Source organism: Podarcis tiliguerta (genome assembly GCF_965153285.1).
Source record: "Podarcis tiliguerta genome assembly, chromosome: 8".
Taxonomy (NCBI): Eukaryota; Metazoa; Chordata; class Lepidosauria; order Squamata; family Lacertidae; genus Podarcis; species Podarcis tiliguerta.
The window spans coordinates 67,619,326-67,637,107 of NC_139541.1; the positions used below are offsets into that span (position 1 = coordinate 67,619,326).

The 17,782-nt window shown below is 42.2% G+C and overlaps 1 protein-coding gene across 2 annotated transcripts; it reads left to right on the forward strand.

Moving 5' to 3' along the window:
• The first annotated feature begins 1,998 nt into the window (after positions 1-1,998).
• Positions 1,999-17,689, forward strand: STX12 (syntaxin 12). Of its 2 annotated transcripts, XM_083456005.1 has the most exons (10): positions 1,999-2,363; positions 6,578-6,647; positions 7,356-7,455; positions 9,207-9,344; positions 10,503-10,546; positions 11,539-11,644; positions 13,152-13,224; positions 14,604-14,686; positions 16,166-17,563; positions 17,618-17,689. In XM_083456005.1, exons 1-9 carry the CDS (start codon positions 2,255-2,257, stop codon positions 16,256-16,258), a joined length of 816 nt encoding a protein of 271 aa, XP_083312131.1. In that variant the 5' UTR covers positions 1,999-2,254; the 3' UTR covers positions 16,259-17,563; positions 17,618-17,689. The 2 variants fall into 2 exon arrangements, with proteins under 2 accessions (XP_083312131.1, XP_083312132.1); XM_083456006.1 differs by lacking the exons at positions 14,604-14,686; positions 16,166-17,563; positions 17,618-17,689 and adding an exon at positions 13,676-13,726 and having other exon boundaries at positions 2,084-2,363; positions 13,152-13,295.
• Positions 17,690-17,782: the final 93 nt, after the last annotated feature.

Here is a 17,782-nt window from a genome sequence, read left to right on the forward strand (position 1 = left end):
TGCTTGAGAATCCCAATATGATGAAAGAAAAGTACTCTATTTAATTATTTCTTTACTATGTATTAAATTTCTATACTGCCCTTCATCCAAGGATCATAGAGCAGTTAGAACTTCCTGACAGTAAGAGCTGTTTGACAGTGGAATTTGCTGCCAAGGAGTGTGGTGGAGTCTCCTTCTTTGGAGGTCTTTAAGCAGAGGTTTGACAACCATATGTCAGGAGTGCTCTGATGGTGTTTCCTGCTTGGCAGGGGGTTGGACTCGATGGCCCTTGTGGTCTCTTCCAACTCTATGATTCTATGATTCTATAACATAAAAAATACAAAAATAGGTAACATAGTAACAAACATACACCCATTTAAAAAGCCAGATTGCTTAATTGGCCAAAGGCCTAGGAGAAAAAGTGTTTTTGCTTGATGCAGAAAGTTATATAACGAAGGTGCCAGGTGAGTCCCCCTAGGGAAAGGATTCCACAAAGGGGCAGCCATTGCAGAAAAGGCCTGTTCTCACGTTGCCACCCTCCAGACCTCTCATGGAGGAGGCACAGATGAGGCTTGCAGGGTCCAGGTTGGTTCATATGCGGAGAGGTGGTCCTTGAGGTATTACGGTCCTGAGCCATTTAAGGCTTTATAGGTCAAAATCAGCACTTTAAATTGGGCCCGGCCAGTGCAGTTACTGTGGCAATCCAGATGTTGCTGGAGTACAATTCTCATTTTCCCTGACCACGCTGGCTGTGGCTGATGGGATTTGGAATCCAGCAGGTTTCCCATCTCTATACTCTCTCATATATATATATATATATATATATATATCACTTATCATAGAGGTGATCCCTAAGAAGAGATTCTAGGGCTAAGTGCTGCTATAAATTAAGCCTTGCAATACAACAGATACAACAAGTTAACAAGGAATTTGGGGGCATCTTAAAGACTCAACAGATTTATTGTGGCATAAGCTTTCATGGACCAGAGTCCACCACATCAGATGCATTCAGTTGGCAGATAAATAAATACATAAATTAATCAACAGGTGGAACCAAATGGAAACGACTTCTGCACCTTCCAATTTGCATGAGTAATGACTGCACCTCTCACATTTTATGACCTTTTTGGCTCTGCTTTACAACTCCCCATGCAAGCATATATCTGCCACTTCATGAATATTTGACACTAGCTCACAAAAACTTCTGATGCCACAGTAAAACTATTAAAGGTACTACGGACTATTGTTTCTGCAGCAACAACTGATAGTGCAATATTATACCCAAGGCAGCAATCCAATGCACACCATCCTGAATACAGTGGGATTTCCAATTACCGGTAATTAAACTTATAGTGAAATGTGCTGGATAGGCTGCTATCCTGCCCAAGCCTACTTCCGAGGGAGCCTTGCTGAAATCACTGCTAACGCGTGTCAGTACTTAGAATAAACAATCTTGTTTCTCAGTAAATTTGCAGAGGATTCCTGCGCCGATGCAATCCTTTGTACATTTACCTGGGAGCAAATTCCTCTGAGCACAGTGGAACTTGCCTCTCAAGGAGCATCCACAGAATTTGGTGGCAGAGGTGCAATCCTGTGCACGCTGATCTGGAAGCAGGGCTCACTGCATACACCGACAGTTACCCCCAGGAAAATATACTATACGGATAATCGTGCTTTTGACCGGGAGAGGAACCTTATCACAAGATGCCTGGCAAGGCGCAGCTGAAGCCAAGGGCCGCCCGCATAATCTGTGGGGGCACCAGAAAAATGATGCACGGGCGGGGCGCAGAAGGGGCAATGTGTATTTCTGCATATTAACGGGTGCGGGACGAGCTACATCCGCCCTTGGACGCGCAGTACATTCACTACAAAGGCGTCGTCCGCGGTTGCGGCCTGCCCCAAAGCAGCGACATCTCCGAGCCGCATCCCGTTGCCATGACGCCCAGCCTCCATTTTTTTTTTTCCAGGCCGCGCGCGTCTCGGTGGGCGGGGCGAGGAGGGGAACGCGACGCACGCGCAGCACCCGCCTAGGAAAGGGGAAGCCGAGGGCAGGTCGCGTCGCAGGCTGTCACTTGCGGGGCGGGTGCGCGCATTTCTTTCCCGCGCCTGCGCGGAGCAGGGGAAAAGAAGGCAGGGCCTTGTCCTTTGCGCGTGCGTCTTCGTGAAGGCGGCGGAAGCGGCGCTAGTCAGATTCGGCTGACCGTGACACAGATCCTGTGTTGTTTATCGTGTGTTTTCCCTTCTTTCGTTTTCTGTCCGGGTTTCAGGCTCGGCCATGTCGTACGGCCCGTTAGAGACGTACCGGCCCGGGGGGCTTCCGCCCCGGGACTTCAGCGCCATTATCCAGACCTGCAGCACCAATGTACAGCGCCTGGCACAATGCAGTGAGTGAAAACCGCTTCCTCCCCTTCCCCACACGACCCGCTGTGTCTTAAGTCTTGTCCCCTCAGGCCTCCTGAATTCTGTCCCCCGACCGCCTAAACAATCTCTGTTACCGCCCCTCTGTCATGGGTTCCACCTCCCAACGCCACCTTATCCTCCTTAGATTCGTCTTTTTTTTCTTTTAAGATTCCGCCTTTCCGTTTACAATACGTTCAAGGCGGCTCACAGCTCCCTAAGGCAATTGTTTTTTCCGACCTTCTGTACACTTGATTCCTTTAGCTGCAGTGGCAGGCAGTTCCAAGGACTCCCTTTTAACGAACTTTAATCCGCAGGGACTGCCCGCTCTCTACCCCGATGGTCTATTAAAGACAATATTTAAAACCGATAGAAAGCCATTATATTCCCACGCCTCCATGGCTCTCTCTCTTTTTTTAAAGGCTGACTTTTCCCCTGTAGGCCTCCCCCCTTATCTACACCCCACACCCTTCCTTTCCTTCGTGTTTCTGTCCTAAGGATTATTTTATTTATTTGGTTTGGTCTGCTTTCAAAAAATACAGTAAAATAGACCAACATAAACAAGAGGAAGCAAGATCTGTATTTATAAAAAAAAAGAAGTTAAAGCCACAGGCGGTCTTATTATTCATTTTCAGTATGAGTGGGAGAATTATTGCAAAGGGATGAGTCAATCTCTGCTCATTGCTACCTTGCCCATGCTTCACCTAATAGCTTCCTAACAATTATAAATATCACTGAGGCCACTTCACGTGTTCTTTGTTGACTAAAAGGCAATCACTTAATTGTAGTCAAGAGGCGTGACCTGCATATAGAATATAATGGCCCTGTGGTTATGTATTTCATTGTGTGTCTTAATTCTGCCAGACCATTGACATCTCTTTTGGTTTCCCTATGTGTACATGTAGCAAAATACACTTGCATGTGATCACTGCGTTAACAGTCTCTGTATATTGTTTCCAGCTGCACAAAAGTGCTTTTGAGGAAGGCAAGAACAGTCTGTGAAATTGTCTTGAGTCTAGTTAGTAAGGGCCCATCCAACCTCATCTTAATATGGAATGTGTACCATTTAATTCCCCCTCACCAGAGAGAGCTGCTGTCCCAAACTTTCTACTTCCTAAATCTGAAGTTTCCCTGTCCTTCAAAAATCCAAAAAGGACATATGCTTCCTTTTAAAAGTGCCCCTGTCAGCTTGGGGCATCTTTGGTTCTCTTTTTTTTTTTTTTTTAGTATGAAGCAACTTCTTCAGAGGTGGGGTTGCTTGAACCAGCATATAGTGGAAAACAGGGAGAATGAATGCCAAAACTCTGGGTTAAAATCACATCAGAATATAAACTGTTCAAGTATAGATTGTAAGAGGATGGGCCCTAAGAGACCTATTTGCCATGTCGTTTCTTTGACTTTTATTTATGCCTAGAGCTCACCCAGTCTTAAATCTGACAACAGTGCCTAGGAAATATACATAGTTACCTGTCTGATCCCATTCTCCTGCTCCCATTTACAAATGCTACAGAAGGGAGAAAGGACAAACTTCTTGAGCTTTGAAAGACTTTCCAATTTTTATGTATAAATTAATATCTGAAGTGGAAATGTAGAGAGGAACGCAAGGTACAGTCATACCTTGGGTTACAGCCACTTCAGGTTGCGTATTTTCGGGTTGCGGACTGCCGAAACCTGGAAGTACTGGAACGGCTTACTTCTGGGTTTCGGCAGTCGCGCATGCGCAGAAGCGCTAAATCGTGCTTTGCGCATGCACAGAAGCGCAAATCACAACCTGCGTGTGCGCAGACGCGGGTTGCAAACGCTGCGGGTTGCGAATGTGCATCCCGCACGGATCACATTCTCAACCCGAGCGTCCACTGTACTACTTTTGTGGCTGGGAAAAAATAATCTTGCAGCTCCTACTCTACTGCACTGCAGCCTTTCCACTAGTCCTAATCTCAGATGCTGTGGAGCTAAATAAGGGCTGGGGGGAGTAAACAATTTGCATAAGTAGTTAGTTTCAAGAATTAGCTACCTTTAGTAACATTTGTGTCTGCTTTGATATTGGTAGGTATATATATATATAAAACAACCTCCAGAGGTTACATTTTGCCTCTGTAGTTCATGACTGGGAGCATGAGAAGTATGCTAGAAAAAAAGACAAGTGCCCTTTCCCCAGAGGCATCCCATTTTATTTTTTTTAATATTGTAAACCACTCTGATTTTTTAATATAAATAATGGTGTATAAATATTTTAGTAAATAATTTGTTACATATGTTTCTCATCTTTCTATCAAAAAATGCCCAAAGCAACTATTACCAAGGCACACAAAAACCAAGCAATATATCACAACAAAACTATATAAGATCAGGTTAAGGTGTTCAGCGTGAGGCAGAAAAAGGTCCTCCTTTCCTTCCACTCTGCATTTTTAATCTGAAATCTTAGGCGCAGTATTGCGCCCAGAGCTAAGAAACTACTCGCGCTAATGAAATTCCCTGGCGCAAAATGTGCCTGGAACAATGGGAGTTTCGAACACTGGGTGGCTCCATTTGGGGTCAAACAGCAAGGGGGACAAAACTGAACCCTGTAGGAAACCACAGGTCAACTTCAACGGCATTGAGCAACAATTGCCTGGTGCTGTTCCCAGGAAACAGTCCTAGTACTAGGAGCAGACCCACCGTAACATGGTGTTCGTCTACTTCCCACTCACCGAATCACTCAAGGAGTTTACTGTGGTTGATGGTATCAAAAGCTGCTGAGAGTAAGAGAACCAGCGGGGTTGTCGTCGTCCTGCCCTTCTGCCACCTAGGTGTCCAGTGCACTTTAGGTGTTATACCTGGACTTGAAGCTGGACTGAAATTGGCCTAGATAATCCACATCTTCTGAGCAGACTTGTAGCTGAACTGCAGCCACACTCTGAAGCTAATTGATTAGGAAGCTGTGGCCCAGTTTGCACATAATGCTAAACTGTGGTTTGATGAACCTCTGTGAGCACAAAGTGTTTGGCTTGCATGCTTCCCATCCCATGTAGCCACAAGATGGGGAGCAGCAGGATGCGAGTATGACACTTTCTTGGGTTCATAGAGATTTGTCCACCTAACACTAACCAGGATTTAGTGTTATGCTGAAACAGTCAAATGTGCATGCTCTGCCAGACTAATATTCAAGACAACTGTTCTGTGATTCTGCACAAGTAATTCACAATTGCAAGATTTTTTATATTTTCGGGCTTTATTTAAGCATTGTTACAGACTAGCTTGATTTCATCATGTTTGCAACCTAGCACAAGCAAGCCGTGAGTGTTAGGACTATATATACTGTATTTGCTTATAACTCTCAGAAGGTGTTTATTATGTCTGATTTAATTATCTGTTCTGTGGTTTACTGACATAAGGCCAAAATAAGCATCAACCTGGGACTGAACAGTTTTGAAATGTGAATGCAGAATAGTTCTCTTCCTGTCTCTGTCTTTGAACCTGTCTCTACCTCATCTCAATTCATCTTTCAAAAAGTTGCTAATTTGTACAAGAAAAAAGGAAGGAAGTCACTGAAATATATATTAAGTTCCAAAGAAAGACTTCCTGCCCATTCCTATGGAAATTTACAAGACAGTCCCATTGAATTCAGTGGGGTATGATTTATTAATCTTATGCTCTCTAGTTATTTGGGTCTACAACCCCGATTGGCCATGTTGGCTGAACATGGTTGTTGGCTGTGCTGGTTGGGGCTGAAATGAGTTGTACCCCAAGGTATCTAGAGAGCACTAGGTCAGTGAAGGCTACAATAGGGCTCCCAAGTCTGTCGTTTTCTCCCCAACCTCCCTCCCTTTTTATTTTAGATTTAACCTTTGCACTGTCACTTACTTGTTTTATTGCTGCTTTGTACTTTGTCACTTATTGCCAACAGATGTAGTGATTTCAGAAGTAGTTTTTTAATCGATTGAAGTTTTCTTCCAGTACTCTCTACAGTCATAACAATATTTTTTTAATTAATTCATTGTTGCCCCAAAGAATGTCTCCTTCTGAAAATAGTGAAATCCCCTTTAAATTCCTTTTGAAGCTTTAGGCTAAACACACCACTGAAATGGATGCCACTAATCCTCAAGTAATTATAGTTAGGATCAGGCTATGATTTGAGCAATGTTTTTTTCCCCTGGCAATATGTCCTTAGAGGAGAACTTTTATGCACAATGATAACGCACAATCAACTTTGCTTCCACAGCTTCTCAGATAAAGAACTTGATGAGTCAGCTGGGAACTAAGCAGGACTCCAGCAAACTGCAGGAAAACCTGTACGTATGACCTGAGCAGTTCTTAAAGTGCACATTACAATGGCAAACCCAAATACTTGGATAAATTTTGAATATCTGCATGGGCAGTAGAATGTGGTTGGTTGAAGAGATGATGCCACTTCAGTCTGCAAGGGGAGGCATAGCATTTTTTAACACTCTCCTGTTTGTGTATCCCACAAAATAAAATAGCTATAGTATTTTAAGGAGAGGGGTTTTAGCCCAGACTGCTGCCTGTTGTGCTAGTACACTACTTTGGGTAAGTTCATATAGGGCAGGGATGGGGATTTCAACAGATTCTGTTGGACTTTTAGTCCCATCAGCTTCTGCCAGCATGGCTAATGTAGCAGAACATTCATGAATGTGATTCTCCACCTGCAGTGGAGAACTGCCCATTCTACATCAAGACTTCCCCATCTCATGCGGCTGCATCTGTAGGCCATTGGACACAGTAACAAACTGCTGGACAACTTGTTAATTCCAAAGAGACTAGAAATGCTTATACGGAAGGAATGTCTATTCACATCTGGGGGAAATGAAATTTAGTATTGGAAGGCACCCAACAAGAATCATGTGGCTGTCCTAAATTGCTGCATAACCGAGTGAATGAAAAATTAGATTTGTGGGTAGCATAGTTCCTGTTTATGTGCTCAAGCTTCCATTTTGAAGAGTCTAGAAATCAAAGCTGAAAAATGCATTCTTTTTTCATAGACAGCAGTTGCAGAACACAGCAAACCGGCTTGCCAAAGAGACCAATGAATACCTGAAGGAGCTGGGCTCCCTGCCACTCCCCTTATCTGCATCGGAACAGGTATCTGAGTCTTCTGTGCTGCAATAGGTTGGAAGGAAAGCTTATTTCTTGAAAATAGCGATATTAGTGATGTTTTTAATGGAATACCAACATCATTGTTTTGATGGGATATGTAGGATACTGTGAAAAGGTGAGTGAGGTCCATTTAGAGCAGGGATGGTTAACCTGTGGACCACAGCCACCAGCATAGGCAACAGTCAGGAATGATGGAGATTGTAATGCACCAACATGGGGAGCCCACAGGTTTCCCATCCCTAATTTAAAGGCTGAACTCTTTATATCTGCAATTTACTGGCACATGGTGGTTTTTCCATTGGAATGTAATTAGTATTCTGGGGAAGAGGGTTAATCCCTCATTTCCATCTGCTGTAGTGAGTGAGGAAACAACAGATGGTTGAAGGCAAGGGAATCTTTCAGTATCTGCTAGTGCATGAAATGGATGTAAACACTCAGTTTTAGGACTCTAAATGCTAGTCTAAAGCTGAATGTTATCTAGGCCAGTTCTTTTCCCTTCCCAGGCTGCTAATGTTCATATATCGAGTCATAAATGCAGACTGGTATTTGCCTACAGCAGATATGAGATGCTGTGGGTGTCTAATAACAAGCAAGATCTGCTGCTCTCCTCAACACCTGACAAGCAGATGAGGTGACTAGCTTTGGGCAAGACACAGTGCAGAGAAGTGTTTGAAATGATAATAGGAGGATTCAGCACATGGGCTAATACTAATACTAAAGTTAAGAGGCCAGCTTTTAAGACTGCCTGTGTATTTCCTGTGTACCTCTGCTTGTGTGTAACAAGGCTTTATCCACTTCTGTATTATTTTGCTTTGCAAACCACGGAGGAAGGGAGAAAGAGGTTAAATGGGGGGGAAATCACTTCTCCTTAACTATGACCTATTGATGAACTTCCCCATGTCATATCAAATGGTAGCACAGCTGAAAGTGAGGGGCTTTTATTTCAGTGTGTAATGCCAATAAACAATAAGAGAGATTATTGCCCAAGTAGCACTGCGATGATAGTCAGCTGAAACTCCTCTTTCACTTCCTTGCCCCATTCCTGCCTACAGCTTCTGTAGAACATTCTTAAGTAGTTTGCCTTTTTGCTCACTGCTGCACCAGCAAACAAAAGACAAGTTGTCTATGGAGCAGCAAAAAAAGTTAAATAAATATGTTTCCCATTAACTTCAAAGGAAGATGGAATGGAGGCTGGGCAAAGGAATCCAAGCCCTTGATGTGCTGTGCTGGAGGGGGTTTGGATGGAGCGGAGGTCTCCTTCCACCCTGCCCTGCTGGGCTTCACCAGCTTTGTCTAGGGGAGAAGCTCCAACATCAGCAAGGGAGTTCTATTGGTGAGGAGCACCTCAATGCACACATCTGCCCAAACATTAGACCAGAGCTATTGAGCTGGTATGAGCAATCAGGCTGATTAAGCATAGCCAGAGGTTAGGATTGTAGCCTTAATCCACTTTGCTCAGTTGCACTTCTGTTGTCAGATACCTATAAACTACAGTATAGACCCAGAAACATGTACTGGAAATGCTGTGGGTTGTGTGTCTCCTCCCTCAGAGTTTGTGAAGCTGTACTTTGATCTGTAGAACAAGGTGTTATTTCCACCTTGGGAATCCTGTTGGATTACTGTTACAAACAGAATCCGTAAAAGGTAGAAATAAGGCATATACATTCTCTTCGTTATTGGATGCTCCTTTTTGCTGTTCTACACAATAAGCCATGGACATAATTTGTGTTTTCTAGCGCCAGCAGAAACTTCAGAAGGAACGTTTAATGAATGACTTTTCCGCAGCCTTAAATAACTTTCAAGCAGTGCAAAGAAGAGTGTCTGAAAAAGAAAAGGAGACTGTTGCCCGGGCAAGAGCTGGTTCTCGTCTTTCTGTAAGTTTGTCAGCCAAGCCTCTCCTAAAGAAAAAGACTGTTACAGGCTCCATTCAAATGTTTCTTTTTAAGCATTTAAATGTTTTGCATTGTATCCTGTAAACATGACAGTTCTTGACCCTGGTTTTAGCTAGGGTTCATAACAGATCCTATACTCTGCCTATTCTGTGAGGTTGAGATTACTCTTTCAGCAAACACAGCACCAAAATATAGTTGAAGTGTGTTCAGAATACACCATGATTCCCACTTGGAGGCAATACATATAACAACAACAACAACAACAACACCCCTGCCACAAACAAATTTTAAAGGTCAGAGATTGTTTAATCAGCCAAGGGCATCATACCTTGGTAGGTCATCCTACCAAGAACAGACTTCTGATGCGTTGTATTGATCTGGGAAGCCTACCAGGGTAAGTGCTTTGCTGAGAGACAGTTACTTCCTGGGACTATGAGTCAAAGCCACCCCTTGAACCACAGTAATTAGGCGAATTCTCCTATCTGTATTTTTTTAATGTTGAGTAAGGTTCCTGCTCCCACTAAAACTCTTCCAAAACACTGCATTAAAATGGTTTCTCCCCTGCATTGGGGAGTTTCTCCCTCCTTCAGCACTGAGGTCAGCATTGGCCAAGTTGGGTGAGTAGATAGGAGTCTGACTAATTCCCATATTTAAGGACAGGAAGCAATACTCCTAGTCATGTGAGTAGTGACCCTGGATTGCATATGTTTCCCTTGCACACACTTGTGGCACACACAGGATTAAGAGGATTAATTATAGTGAGTGATCATGCCGTGCAACAGAAGGCTTGACTGATGAGATCACTATCCCTTCCTATTTAGTTTTGCTCTGTTCAAGTTATTGGTGTTTTTCAGAAACAAAAAACACCCAACCTCCTGTACTGGTTATTAGCCACCTTGAAAGCTTAGTTTGAAAGGCAACCTTAAAATCTTTTAGTTAAAAATAAGTTATCTTCTCTTGACTATCACAAAGCCTTTTAATCTATCGTTCTTTGTCCTGCCCATTGAAATCAGCAGGACATGAAGACAGTACTGATAGTGATCAGGCATTATAATGCTTCAGTGTTTCATCACATCCTCCAGCCTACTTAGTACAAACCTTACCTTGTTGACTGATGAGAACTAAATTGTTTTTTTCCAGGGAGATGACAGGTCCAGGGAAGAACAGCTGGTCTCATTTGACAGGTAATGTTTCCTTCTTTAAAGTTATAAATAATTTTCATCTCTTCAAATGCAATCATATCTCTTGACTTGGGGAAAAATGGGTGGGGAACGGGGGGGGGGGGAGGACAGGCATTGGTGAATTAACAATGTGTTCCAATAGAACATAAGCTTCTTACTCTTGAATCAGAACAAAAATGGCCCATTTCAGATGTCAGGCTGATGTGCTCCCTTGATATGCTCTCTGATTCCCTCACTTACTTCCCAGTTTGCATCAATGACGACCAAGACCTGAACCATGGCCTTTATCCAGACTTTGGAAATTGAGTTTGAACCATGGCTTCAATTCTGGCTTAGAAGCAAACTGGTTTGTGGGCACTTGTTTGCGGCATCTGGTTTCAGCAAGTAATTGTTAACGCAAACCAGGAAGAGAGAGAGGTAATTTGGGAGGGTTAGGAGGGAGCGTGCCAGTCTTGGACACAGCTCTGATTGTCAAACTTTGGCTGAGCTGTAACATCTCAGTCAGACCTGTTGCACTTAAGTATAAATACAGATCCTGATTTTTACCAACATAATTTTTACATTTGACTGTAGGGGGCAGAGTTGCAAGAAAACTCTGACTCTCTATGTCATAGGACATTTCAGATTATTTTCTAGGTACTTTCAGTCCCAATGAACTATTAGCATGCATATGGTCGCCAGTTTATGTGTTTTAATTCACTTTAGGATGATGTCTGCAAGCTTTTGAAACCTAGGTGGCAAAAATACATCAATGCCTATAAAAACAGCTTCAGATTTTTCTGGAGTAGTAGACTCATGATCTGAGCATACGAATTTTCATTGGAGAAACAGGATAAAACAGACAAATATTTTTGCAATAAATTGTGAAATAGGTAAGTGATTATTTGGAGAGCACTCTCCCTCCTTTAATACAAATCAGGCATTTAGGTGAAAATCCAAGTGAGTATTCAGTAATAGTTGGAATAGCAGACTGTAATGTAGCATTCTCCCTGCAGCAATGAAGAGTGGAATCAGATGCAGTCTCAAGAGGAAGACGTAGCAATAACAGAACAAGATCTTGAACTAATTAAGGAGAGAGAAACTGCCATTAGGCAATTGGAGGTGAGTAGATTAGGACTTGAACCAGATGCAAAGTTTTAAAAATTGGTTTGTTCGTATTTAAATAGGTCTAAGCGAGGAGACTTTGAGGTTCTTCTGAACCACACTGGTCCCATCTGTATTTTCTTTAATTGCATACTGGGATACACTGTAACTCAGCAATGGGGAACCTCTGACCCACCGGAATCTTGACCTGCCAGGGGGTAAAATTTGGCTCATGAGGCCATTTTTTGGGGAAGCCATGCCCACATGCCATTCATCGGATATGTGGGGTGGTGGTGTTTCATTCTGCATTAACTGTATGCTCCAGTACCCCGTTGGGAATGGGTGAATACAACCAAAGCAGAAGAGTTCCATGCTGCTTTTTGAACCTCTGAAAGCTACAGGTTTAAAGATCAATTGGGTGGGGTGAGGTTTGAAAGCCCCTTTGCAAGCAGTCCCACACTGCTTTTCAAACAACCCTGTACTGCACTTTGAAGTCCTGACAGTTGGGGCAAAGTATCTGTAAAGTATCGGTTCAGCTGAGCTACCCCCTGGGAAGCTGTCAAGTCTCAACCTTTTCTTCACCAGTATACAGTATTGACTTGTAGAAATACAGTGGTGCCTCGCAAGACGAAATTAATTCGTTCTGCGAGTTTTTTCGTCTTGCGAAGCACCACTGTGTATTGACGGTTTCCCATAGGAGTTCATTGGCGGTTTAAAAAAAAAGGCGCAAGACGCTTCATCTTGCAAAGCAAGCCCATAGGGAAATCCGTCTTGTGAAGCAACTCAGAAAATGAAAAACTCTTTCGTCTTGCGAGTTTTTCGTCTTCTGAGGCATTCGTCTTGCAAGGTACCACTGTACTTATGACAAATTTATCACACAGCCCTAACATATACACAGTCAAAGATTGGGGTAAGTGTTCAGAAAACATAGGCTGTGACTTTCTTGAAGTTGCTGAAAGGGAGGAGTGAAGGATGTGGCTATCCCAGGCCGGAGACAAATGTAGGAGCTACTAGGAGAAGGAAGGAGATCTGCTTGAAGGAGGTATAAGCAGGTTAGGTGGGCAAGAAGCCACACTTTGGAATATAGGAACCAGACAGATGGAGCCAATGATGTTTCTTTGGTGTTGAACGGGGGATAAGTTGTAGAAACTCATCCAAGTTTTGAAGACAGAGACCTCTTCATAAATTCTGGAAAATGTGGTTGTAAATGTTTCATTTCAAAGGGATGTGAGGACTCTGATCCAAAAATAAAAATGTAATTTTAATTTTTGGCATTTTTATACACCCTATAAACTATGTCATCTCAAAGGTTTGTAAATAATACTAAGACAGTTTCCCAGGGTTCACTTTTCAGGGGATCAAACTACTATAGCAGAAAAGTGGGCAGGAAAGCCTCATCATGTGGGTGTTGCTATTTAGATCTAAACCATAGTAGAGTGGATGTCCATTTGTGTTACTTTTTCAAATGGGTTCTGTAAACATGCAGTTTGGAGAGAGTAACTCTTCATGACCTTCTTCCTTTCAGGCAGATATCCTGGATGTGAACCAGATATTTAAAGATTTGGCTATGATGATCCATGATCAGGGAGACATGATTGGTAAGATGATACCTGTGTTTGCTATGACAGTTTCCCTCCAAATTGCTGATTGTGCAACTTTTTATGGATGCTTATGGTTATATGTGCGGGGGACGCGGGTGGCGCTGTGGGTAAAAGCCTCAGCGCCTAGGGCTTGCCGATCGAAAGGTCGGCGGTTCGAATCCCCGCGGCGGGGTGCGCTCCCGTTGTTTGGTCCCAGCGCCTGCCAACCTAGCAGTTCGAAAGCACTCCCGGGTGCAAGTAGATAAATAGGGACCGCTTACTAGCGGGAAGGTAAACAGCGTTTCCATGTGTGGCTCTGGCTCGCCAGAGCAGCGATGTCACACTGGCCACGTGACCCGGAAGTGTCTCCGGACAGCGCTGGCCCCCGGCCTCTTGAGTGAGATGGGCGCACAACCCTAGAGTCTGTCAAGACTGGCCCGTACGGGCAGGGGTACCTTTACCTTTACCTTTATGGTTATATGTTCAGCCTATGGTGTGTTACTAGCTGAGAATTCATATTGGAGATCTTTGAAACAAATTGAGTTTTCTTTGTGCCAGGCAGTGTGCTCTAAATATATCATTTTTTATCAAATATATCTTTTTTTTTAAAACTGGGCAAAATAGAGGCATTTTTTACCACTTCAGAAGGTGGGGCCGTAAGTACTTATTCACGCTATACCTTTTGAAAATGAGCTGGTAGTAGTTTGTCAGTGGATTATGAGACACAGTATATCAGGGCTCACAGCACCTGTGATTTTTATGATAAAACCATTTTATATACTGACTAAGCAGGCTTTATTTCAAAAAGCGAAAACCTGGACACAAAAGTTGTTGGGGTTGCCATACATCCATATTTTCCCGAAATTTCCCCAATTTCCACCTGGACACTGCTTCTGACTGCGGTATGTCCGGGAAATTCTGGACGTATGGAAACCCTAATTATAGCAATGTTAAGGGGTGGGAAAGCTGTGTTCCTTGGTCTTATTTCATGTGGGTGGAGGGAGAATAGAAAGGTGGGGAAGATCAAAATGGTGCAAAAAAAAATTGAAAACAGATGGAGCAAATGGAAGGGTCGGGTGAGGAGCTCTTTGCCAGCACTGCCTGACCTCTGGCAAAAGTGATCATTCCCTGCCCCCCCCAGCCCACCAAGCAGGCAGGAAGGGTGATGGGAAGAGAAGCAAGTGACCCCATCCAAGTTAGTTAATTAATTAATTTTATTTCATAAGATTCAGAGTTTAGCTCTGGCCCCACCCACCACCACTCCATAGGTTACTCCTGCAGGAATGGAGCCCTCAGCAGAACAAGATTCCCAATCATTGATATACAGGCTGTTGTTGTTATATATAGAGGCTGTTGTAAGAGAATTGTACATCTGTGTGTGCTCTTTTTCCCTATAGATAGTATAGAAGCAAATGTAGAAAATGCAGAAGTCCACGTGGAAAGTGCCAATGACCAGTTACAAAGAGCCGCTTATTATCAGGTAACAATGTGTGCACAACCACTTTAAAAGGAAGGGAGGTGGGAGCGGAATCAGTCTTGCTAAGTTTCTTCAGAAAAGAGAAAGCAAAGCCTCTTGAAACCGACGGATTGGATTCCAGCCAAGTTCTGTTCAGAGCAGACCCTGGATCTGAAATTAATGGATCTAAGTTAGTCTTACCCATTAATTTCAGTGAGCTGGCTTTAATATTGGATACCACCCATGGTTCTTCTAAAACGAAAGGAAAATGGTATCTACATACTTCTCTTTTTCAATTCCTTGTGACACCTTGAAATTCAAACTGATGGAAAAATGCACAGCTTTTAATGGAGAGATTCTTCCCAGTGAATTTACCCTTTGCACAATCTAGAGGCAGTAAGCACAACTGAAGTCTATATATGAGGACCTGTAACAGAGTGGTGGAAAGCTAGAATTGCCCATTGTTGAACCCAGGACCTTGTGTACATCAACATCCTACCCAATTGGCTGTGTCCTTTCTTCTCTTGAATTTCTAACACATTCTATTTCTATCTCCCGGACTGTGTGGCACCATCTTAAAATATTAATGTTAAAGCTACATGAAAAGTGCAAATGATACATGGGCCAATGACATATTTATTACAGGTAGTTATGTACCGCGCTTTAATAAAATTTTGCATGTGGTTTAGCATAATATTCAGTAATTAAAATGACAGAAATAACTATAAAAACAACTAAACTATAAATCTCAAGTAGAATAAAACAAGGGGGGAAGCCCGCCATGGGACACTGAGTTTAAAAGACTTAAGAAAATGATATCTTTGCTTGGCACTGGAGTTATGAAAGAGTGATGTCTAGCAAGCATTTCATAACTGAAGCACCAAGACTGAAAAGGCTCTGGTAGCCATTTACATCATTTCAGAAAATTTCCCTATGTTAAAAATACAGAAGCAAAATAAGCCAATATCCCCACACCTATCAATAAAGCATTTTTTAATCTGACAGTCATGATTATGATATTGCTAGTGATTCAGAAATGTGCACAGAGCAACCTATGCATGAACAGGCATTTTCATTGTTTTTCTGAGCAGCAGCATTTTATTTATCATATGCTGAAACCTGCTGGTGTATTTAAACTGGGGCATTGGAAAGGAGCTTTCAAAGCAGTATGGAGCCTTAATGAAAAGAAGAAGGGGGAAAGCCCCAATTCGTGCACAAATCTACCTGGTTGTTTCTCTCAGTCAACACCACTAGCAATAAATTTGTACCTTCTATTGCTTCCTTTTAAATACATGTTAAATATTCAGCCTTGATTGCTTAAGCACTCTTTTGACAATTTCTGTTGTTGCCCTCTTCTTGTTGATATCTTATTCCTCTTTGGTTAAGTATTGCGTCCAAACACATCCCGCCTTCCTATTGTACAAATATTAATAAGCTGAATGTTGTTTTCTTACCATCTTCCCGGGGTAAATGGATTTTCCCCTATTTGTTTTCTTTTAACAGAAAAAATCTCGTAAGAAGATCTGTATCCTGATTCTTGGTCTGTCTGTGGCTGTTCTAATCCTGGGACTTATTATCTGGCAGGCATCAAAATGAAGCCCTTATGTGGAACTGAATTAATTGCAGAGTTGTTGTTTTCCTCCCCAAAGGGAAAACAAGTAGACAAACCCTGTGGAATGAATTGATTGAGAGGAGATGAAACACAAACTGGTTTTCCTCTAGTAATTATAATATATAGAAACTAATATATAGTTATTGGATTTAGTGAACCATGAAGACAGTATTTATCAGTTAATGTAAAATTATTTTATGTAATAAAACTTGTGGGGTTTTTTTTTTGTTTACTATACTATTGCTATCCTGAATATAAAGTGTTGGAGAGTGTGATTGGTAACCTGTTAATTGACAACATACACTACAAATTTAACTTTTTAAAAATACATACTGCTTTTATAAGCAACTTGCATAGGAATAACTTCTGAGAACGCCAGAATTTCACTAACTAAGCAACTCTCCAATGAATTTGTTGCTGTGATCCAGAGATTTGCTTTAAGAGTGTGCGGTCAGCTGCAACTCTTTTTCAGTTCCTCTGCTGCCTTGTATACCACTTCTGAAACTTCCAGAAGTTGCTCATCATTGCAGCATGGTAGTCTTGTGATTAAACATCCAAGCTACACAGTAGCCTTTGTTTTAAACTTCTCAAGAGAACTTTAAACATCTCCCATCTTTTTTAATGGTATACCATGAAAAATGTTTTGGTCACTTGCATTTGGAACCGAGAATGTACTCCGTGATTACTTTTCTGAGCTAGAGATATTTGTATCTAGTATTCAGTAAGAAGTTTTCTCCTTGATCCATTTTTGTGGTGACAGTGAATCATTTAGCAGTGTGTCCAAATGTATTGTTGCCTAATGAAGCTGTATTTGATGGTGGGCTGCTTTACTCTTGTCTTCCCAACTTGTACCTCTAAGCCCATATATTATACATTTGCAGCACGTAAAAAATACAGCACAGAGCCTGTTATGGGTAAACAATGGAGGGGGCATAGAAAAATAGTTATACATTTTGTGAGCAACTATGGCAAATCTGTCTTTCCAAGAGAAGATTTTCACCTTTGCAGGCTAGGAACGTTACTTATCTCCTTTGGCTGAGAGATCTGACCTAGACCTTTTGTCTGCTCTGAATTGCTGGGTAGAGCTCTTAGGTCTATTCCACTCCTGCAGGATAACTGATGTAAAAAAAGGCTGAAAAGTTGACTTGTTTATAGACATGTAGCAATTTCTTGGGTAGAATTGTAAATCTTTTTACTGACACACTCACTATTTATTCTTTTTCACATTTTACTTATTGAAATTACTAAACTGTGAAAGTTGGCGCTGGAGAAGATTGATGCCCTCAGTTGCACATTGTTGGGATACACCCTCTGATCTCACCATTGATTAAATCAATGGTGAGAGCACATCTTTCTTTGCACTATTGCTCCATCATTCCATCCATTTAACAGTCAATAAACATTTTTTAAAAGTGCTTTGACATTGTGTATTTTCTTCAGCTCAGACCTAAATGCAAGGTTCAAATCACTTTCAATGCCTGGAGAAAACAACTGTCTTTGGGTAAAGT